We start from the raw sequence: 7,664 nt of genomic DNA, 5'->3' as shown, positions 1-7,664 counted from the left end.
ACAAAAGTTGCACGGTCTGGAGAGGGGATGAATAACGGTAAAATCATTTTCGAAAAAAATCGATTTTTCAAAGTCACGTAAAAATTATTACCATTTTTTTAAATAAAATTATATGATTTTTTAAAAATATAATATTATTTTTCTAGTTATTTTGCATACAAGAGTATTAGAATCGAGTTTCCAAAAATTAATAATTTACGAGATATTTTATACTTTATGTTAGCATAGCTTTATTTCAAGACATGAAATATAAAATATCTCATAGAATATTAATAATTTTTTGACAACCATATCTTAATACTTTTATGGATAAAATTATGAGATAAATCAATTAGTGTAAAAAAAACATAGTTGCTGGAATTAATTACAACTTTTAGATTGACTTTTGTAGTGGAGGCAACGTAGGCGAAAAACATGCGTTATTTGGAAAGGAAGAATGAATTCACTTGAAACTTTTTGGAAAGTGTTTTTCTACCCTTAAATGGAAAAGTTTACCTATTTATTTCATGTGCTCTTACCTATTTTTGGGAAAAAACGAAAAAAACCAATTTTTTAAAGAAAAATGTGAAAAAGTGATTATAATTAAAAAAATGTTAAATGTATAATCATGAAATTCATAGGTAATGTGTTTTCAAGGTTGCTGAATACAAATCTAAAGTAAAATTTTTAATATTATAAAATGGCGACTCAAAAGGGCGGGTAAAAAGCATAAAATTAAGCGTTTTTACGGAGACTGTTCTGTGGCGAAGGCGCTTCGCAAATTGATTTCCTTTTGTTAAACCTCAAAAATATATGTGAACGATTCTTAAAACAAAAGAATGTTACTAGAAAAAGGATGGAGACAGAGTAGCATTTGTTTGCAGCGAGCACCCGCTCACTTAGTCGTCGCCTCGATTGAGCATTTTTATCGAGCTTGATGGCTTAAGTTAATGTTTTTTTATGTTTTTTGGGTCGTAGAACAAGAATCTGTAAATAAAAGTTATTAACAATTTATTTGTTTAAATTGCCCTAGCGATCAAACTATACATCCTATAAAAAAATGAACTAGAGAAAATTTGTTCCTCTTTTCACGACAAACAAAATGGCGTTTAAATTTTTCCAAAATCTTGATTATTGACGGAAATATGTCAATTTTTAGGTAATTACTGCCTACGCGTCGCGGAGTACCCTAGGCGTGCGTGCTCGCGTTCAATTGTATCGTTAAAACAATTGAAACTCTGAACTTGTCTGAACTTGCAAAAACGCGCCTACGTGCGTGGAAGTCCAGTACACCTCGCGTATGGCTGCTGATCGTAGGTGAATATTAGGCAGTAATTACCTAAAAATTGACATATTTCCGTCAATAATCAAGATTTTGGAAAAATTTAAACGCCATTTTGTTCGTCGTGAAAAGAGGAACAAATTTTCTCTAGTTCATTTTTTTATAGGATGTATAGTTTGATCGCTAGGGCAATTTAAACAAATAAATTGTTAATAACTTTTTATCGCATCGACTTACGAAAAAACTATTTACAGATTCTTGTTCTACGACCCAAAAAACATTAAAAAAACATTAACTTAAGCCATCAACCTCGATAAAAATGCTCAATCGACCTGGCGTATGGACTAACTCGCACGCTGCGGTTCTCCGCGCGCGAGCCGAGAAATCGCCTGAACATCCGGGCCCTACTTATTAATATAATATAATATAATATTAATATAATATTCATAATTAATATAATATAATATAATATTAATATAATATTCATAATTAATATAATATTCATTGTTATTAAGTCACAATATTCATATTGTAATTTAAATATCGATTATGTTCTTCGTTTGCTTCTGTTCTTGTCGTAAATACGACTTTTTTAGTTTTTTTACTAAATTATATGTAGCGACTAAAATAATAAGTTCAAAATACTTCAAAAAAATATTTCCGATATACAGTCTTAAAGTTTAAGACCCAAGCTACAACATCCCATAAGTTATTTTTTCAAAAAAAATTTTTTTTTTATTACTTTTTCGACTTTAAAAATAGAGAAATTTTCTAGTTCGATATTTTCTAGTTCGACATTTATTTTTATATACTTTTTTGAAAAATACACCTGCTTAATATTTTGTTTTTCAAATAAAACTTGTATCATCTTAAAGTACATATTTTCAGCTTTAAAAAACCCTGTTATTAAATTTCAATATCTATTTCCTAAGCAATAATATCTGCAGTCAAACTTGTTGATCAATTTTTAAATAACGAAATTTCAAGAAAACTATCAATTTCGAGGTCCCAACTTTAAAAAAATAAATTTTTGTAATTTTTTTCACTTATTGCATGTTATCAGCACATATTTTAAGAATATAATGCTTTAGTTTAGAAGTGAAAATCTGCAAATTTAAATAAATGGCAATGATATTAGTAAAATAAGTCAAAAATTTCACATCGCCTCTCTTCAAATTCGATTTAAATATACTCAAAATGCTTTCTCAATTTTTCTAAACCACTTGAAAATTAGTAAATTACGTCTACTTTCGAATGCTTTTTGTAAAATTTGATTCTATCGACCCAATCAAAAGTTACAACCCTTTTTAAAAAGTGCGCGCGCGCCCGCGTACTCTGCAGGCGGCTTCACACGGGGCGGCATCGACGCACTTTGAAGCGTTAATTAAAAAATTATTACTCCTACACATATTAATATTAAGAAAACTTTAGATATGTTTCTTTAGTAAAATTTTCTCCTCTTTCGATTGGCATGGTTTATTTTTTCATAAAATTAATGTTTTTTTAGTTATACTCAAAAAACCGATTTTTTCAGTCTTTTTTGTTAAATAAAACATTTAGCACAGGGTTTACGTTGGTAAACTTTTGGGACATGTTTTCTGAAACCCAAAAGAATACTTTCCAAAAAAGTTTACTCTTCAAGGATAACTTTCCAAGTGTTTTCCTACGTTGCCTCCACTTCTCCTTAATTGTGTTTTGTCGCTGTCCGCCTTTTAACAAGAACGATCTGAACGCGCAACATTCCAATTCAAGAATGACCATATCAAGAGTGTAGTAAAATTATATTTCTGAATATTGTCAAGGCTTTTTTATAAAAATTTTCCTTTCTAAATAATTTTTATTTTGCAAATGAAGGTTATAGTTCTAGATTATTCAGCTAGTAGATTAAAAATCGAAGGAAATAAACGGGCTAATAAAATTAACGAGCTAATTCTTAGTGTTTATTCTGTATTACAGTTTAAATAAAAAATAAATAATGGTATGCCATTTATTTTCTTCGAATTTTTATCTTATTTATGATAAAAATCAAGTTTTCTAAAAAGTAAGAAAGTTTAACAAAGGTCTTATTAGAATTTGAAGAAGTATGTGTTCCTATGTTTCTGAAACAAAACGTCGTGCTTTTTAATTTTATCCGTCCAGTTGTTAAAACACAAACGGCGAGAAATAGTGAGTTAGCTATGAAAATCGGCTTGAAAGTTACAAATAAATCTCAACTCTATGTCTAATATTCTTTTCCTCTTTACCGGACTTACTGCTGAATGATTACTATAATATCTTTAAATCCTGAGATCTGAACTACTTTTTAATACAAGGGGCACAGTAGCAAATGTGCAACCAACAACGTAAAACTACGTCAACTGTAATGCTGGGTCTACAATGCGAGTCGCAAAGTCGTGAATCGCAAGAATTGACCAATCACAGTCGAATTTGAGGAGAATAATCGACTGTGATTGGTCAATTCTTGCCACTCACGACTTTGCGACTCGCATTGTAGACCCAGCATTACTGTTTCATGGCACTATCTCACTAGTTCTACGTCTTTAAAGTATTCAGTGAAGGACAGTTGACGTAGCCCTACGTTGTTGGTTGCGGCTCAGTTGCTACTTTGCCCCTTTGATTTTTTCAAATATAAAATTTTTTTATAAATAAATTTTTTATAAATAAAATCAAAGAAATATTTTACTATATTTACTTATGTTAGGGATATCGCAAATTCTCATACTCGATGTCGATGTCACTATCGATATATCGGGGCGCCATCACGCGTTACCGACACGCGGTCGCGTATACCATCTACCACTTATTGTCATCCATGTTCTTTACCAAAAGTATCAGTTCTCTCTCTACGCTCTTTCATCGCGAACGCGGACGTGAACTGCTCTGTATCAAATCGTTTCGTCTTATTCATTTTATGTAAATCGTATTCTTCTAATAAACTCAAGAGATACATTCGGCTTTACATTCGTCTCGTTTTCTCGGTCGTTACCTATCCCTGCAGGGGGGGTTTTTTCGTGGCGTCCTCGGCTGAGGACTAGTAGGTGCCTTGTGCCCGAAGGCAATTGGCACAGAAAGTCTAAACCTAATACTCGACGAAAGCACTATATCATTTTGCCCGTATACTTTAAGAAATTAAAAATAATGTACAAAACGTCCCAGTTTTTAGATTGAATAAGGCGGTAAATATCGATTTCCTCCGTATAGCCTGCAGCTCTCAATTCCATATCCATTTTGACTCTCCGATCGTCATACTTATGACATCTCAGCAGCACATGATGTATATCCTTACATTCATAACCACATTCACATCTGTCGCTGTCAATATATCCTTTCCTCTTGAGAGATGAGCCGAAATTATAATGGTTGGCTCTCAACCTATTGATCAGAGTGACAAAGTATCTTTCCGCATTAACTTTACTAAACCATGGTTTCATAGCCAAACGGTCATAGAACAGATCAAAATAGAAGGTGCCCTTGTGCAACGAGTCACGGATGATCGACAATTGAGTAGCGTCCCACGTCTCCCTCCTCGCGCCCAGCAACAGATCCCCCACCGGAACCAAAATGGAGGGGTCGGCCCCCTCCTCAGCCGCCTCCTTGGCCATCCCGTCGGCCATCTCGTTACCCACAATTCCCACATGAGCCGGGATCCAAACGAGTAAAACTCTCTTACCACAATGCCTTTCCAAATTGTAAATAAGTATTCTAGCTTCCGTTATATACTTATTTTTATGCACGTTGAGGTGATTATTATTTATTGATTTGACGACCGATTGACAATCTGACAGAATGATAATTTCATTATTCCTCCTGTCACGTTGGGCCCACATCAGTTGAAGAGCAGCACAGACAGCAAAAGCCTCAGCAGTAAATGAAGAGCAAAGTCGGGGAAGGCTCATCTTATAGGCCACGTCCTGGTCACAGATCACAATCCCCGCTCCCGTAGATCTTGACGAGTTACTAAACGAACCATCAGTATAAATAATTTCGGGATCCGGATTCAAATTATAACACTCCATGACTTTACGGATAAGAGTCTGATCCGAGAACTTCTCACTTTTTCTTTCTGCGCCGATAGATAGATCAACAGTAGGTTTAAAAGTGTGCGCCCCAAAGGAGCCCTAAAAGACTTCAAATTTTCTTGTCGGCCCAATGTGCTGCCTATACCGACTAGCCCTCCTCCAAATCTCCGACAACAGAGAGGGTTTATAGGTAGGTTGCCTGTAACGAACAAAATTCTCCCCCTCCAGCAGACCCTGCAATTTGGCACACAATCCATTACGATTATAAGCAATGGCTTTATTTACAAAGTTCGTGCCCAACAGCACCGCCCGGTCCCTCAAATGTCTGACCTTGGCCTCAGCCACAATCACGTTATTAGGAGTGGAGTTCCTGTATCCTAGCGCCGTACGAATGCCCATATACTGGGCTCTCTCCAGTTTGAGCTGTAACGGAGAATCTCTGGGAAAAAAGATAAAATTCCCATAGTCCGTAATGGATCTTACTAGGCTCTTATATAACATTAGGGCAGTGTTCACCTCCATGCCCTTGGACACCCTACACAAGTATCTAATAATTGAGTTGGCACGGTTTACTTTGCCTCTTAGCTCCTGTACTTGGCGGTCGAATCTCAGTCTATTATCCAACCATATGCCCAGAAATTTGGCCGCTCCGCAATTGAAGACCTCGCAGTCGCCGATGCGGATACCCAACCGTCTGTCTATATATCCGCTCCTGGAGAACTCCACGAGAAGTCTTTTTAGGTTCAAGTTCCAAGCCCATCTCGCGAAGCCGCTCAGCAATGATATTCACCGTTCGCTGAAGAAGAAGTCGATTACGCTCGCGGTTGGGCCCACGTATGTATAACCCGATGTCATCAGCGAATTCCACTGCCTCAACCCCCTCCGGGAGGTCAGCACAGAGACCCTGTGTGAATAAGGAATACAAAGCCGGGCTCAAGACAGCACCCTGCGGGAGCCCTCTGAAAACGTATCGATCCACAAACTCGCGGGTGTTAATGATAAATCGTACCTTTCTGCGGTATAGCCAGTTACCAATGAATCTCACTATACCGGGAGGGCAATCAAGTGCGATCAACTTGTCCAGCATGATTCGATGATCAACACAGTCGTACGCCGACGAGACATCGAGGAACGCAGCAAGCGTATACTCGCCCACACACATGGCAGCCCTGATGTCCGCAACAATCCTGACCAGATTATCCGCGCAGGATCTCCCTCTGCGAAAACCGCTCTGAGATGGACTAAACCTCTCCTCCCGCTCGGCCCACCATATCAATCTCTCGTTGATCATTCTCTCCATGAGCTTTCCAATACAGGAAGACAGAGAGATCGGGCGTACCTTCTCACGACCGATCTTGTCGATGAAAATCACCTGATAATCCAGCCAGTCACGGGGGAGCATACCAGTAGACCATACGATGTTAAAAATTTCCAAGAGACACACCCTCGCGGCCTCAGGGAGGACCCTGATCATTTTATATTCCATGCCGTCGAGACCAGGGGCAGAGTCCCTCCTAATCATATCAACAGCCCTGTCAAACTCCGCACGAGAGAAAGGCATCTCCAACTCGTCGTCTCCGCAGCCCTCTCCAAACTCAGTGGCAGGCTCCACGCCCACAAAGGGAGGGGCCAAGCTGTCGATTGAAGACCTAATTACGTCCTCTCTGTTCTTCGTGGGCCAGGCATTCCACTCCAAGTTCTTCTTAGCATTCTTCATAATGCGCATTGTATCGTCGAAAACCTCTTCAACATGAAGAAATTTCCAGGTTTCGGGAAGAATGAAATAAATAACTCGTAATTTCGAGCTAAGGGAAATAATCCTTTATTGGCTCATGGGGGAAAAGCCTATGAAGGCATAAAAACCCCCTGAGTTTGCGCGATATACAATTGGGTGAAATATTAGAGAATACGTATATATAAAGGTTATTAACGACACTGAGTATCGCGAACGGGGCCCCGTAATCAAGACTCGGCTCGATCGCGTATTCGTATATTAGAGACTCGGCTCTTTCGCGTGCTCGAGACTCGGCTCGATCGCGCACTCGTATAAGAGACTCGGCTCTTTTCGCGTGCTCGAGACTCGGCTCGATCGCGCACTCGTATTAGAGACTCGGCTCTTTTCGAGAAATAATATCACTAAATAAAATAATCGTTTTTGAAGAAGGGCGCGATGAAACGTCCACTCAAAGAGGATTCGCGTGATTAATTGATTATTTTCGTTGCCTAGTTAATTAATAACAAATTCAACCGCCGCGACAATTGAGTTGCGTTTTGACGCTCCTGCGACGGTTCGATCACCGCCGACTTTGTTCCATGGAACACTCTCCCCCCGTTGAGAGTAGAACGATTAACAATACTAATCGACGTCTCTGTGCAAACGAAAA

General features: G+C 38.0%; 1 protein-coding gene across 1 annotated transcript; it reads right to left on the bottom strand.

The window, feature by feature from the left end:
• Positions 1–4,359: 4,359 nt before the first annotated feature.
• LOC139779963 (uncharacterized) lies at positions 4,360–5,277 on the bottom strand. Its single transcript, XM_071718498.1, has one exon. It carries the CDS (start codon positions 5,275–5,277, stop codon positions 4,360–4,362), a length of 918 nt encoding a protein of 305 aa, XP_071574599.1.
• Between the last annotated feature and the right edge of the window lie 2,387 nt (positions 5,278–7,664).

This window comes from Temnothorax nylanderi, unplaced genomic scaffold (assembly GCF_030848795.1).
Source record: "Temnothorax nylanderi isolate EJ_2023f unplaced genomic scaffold, tnyl_v1.0 TNYL_tig0252_pilon, whole genome shotgun sequence".
NCBI lineage: Eukaryota > Metazoa > Arthropoda > Insecta > Hymenoptera > Formicidae > Temnothorax > Temnothorax nylanderi.
Note: the sequence above shows the minus strand (reverse complement) of the source record. Positions and strands in the feature narration are given on the sequence as shown.

Bases quoted from the DNA above. Each gene is read 5' to 3' on its own strand.
- LOC139779963 (XM_071718498.1), bottom strand. From the start codon at position 5,277: ATGGAGTGTTATAATTTGAATCCGGATCCCGAAATTATTTATACTGAT.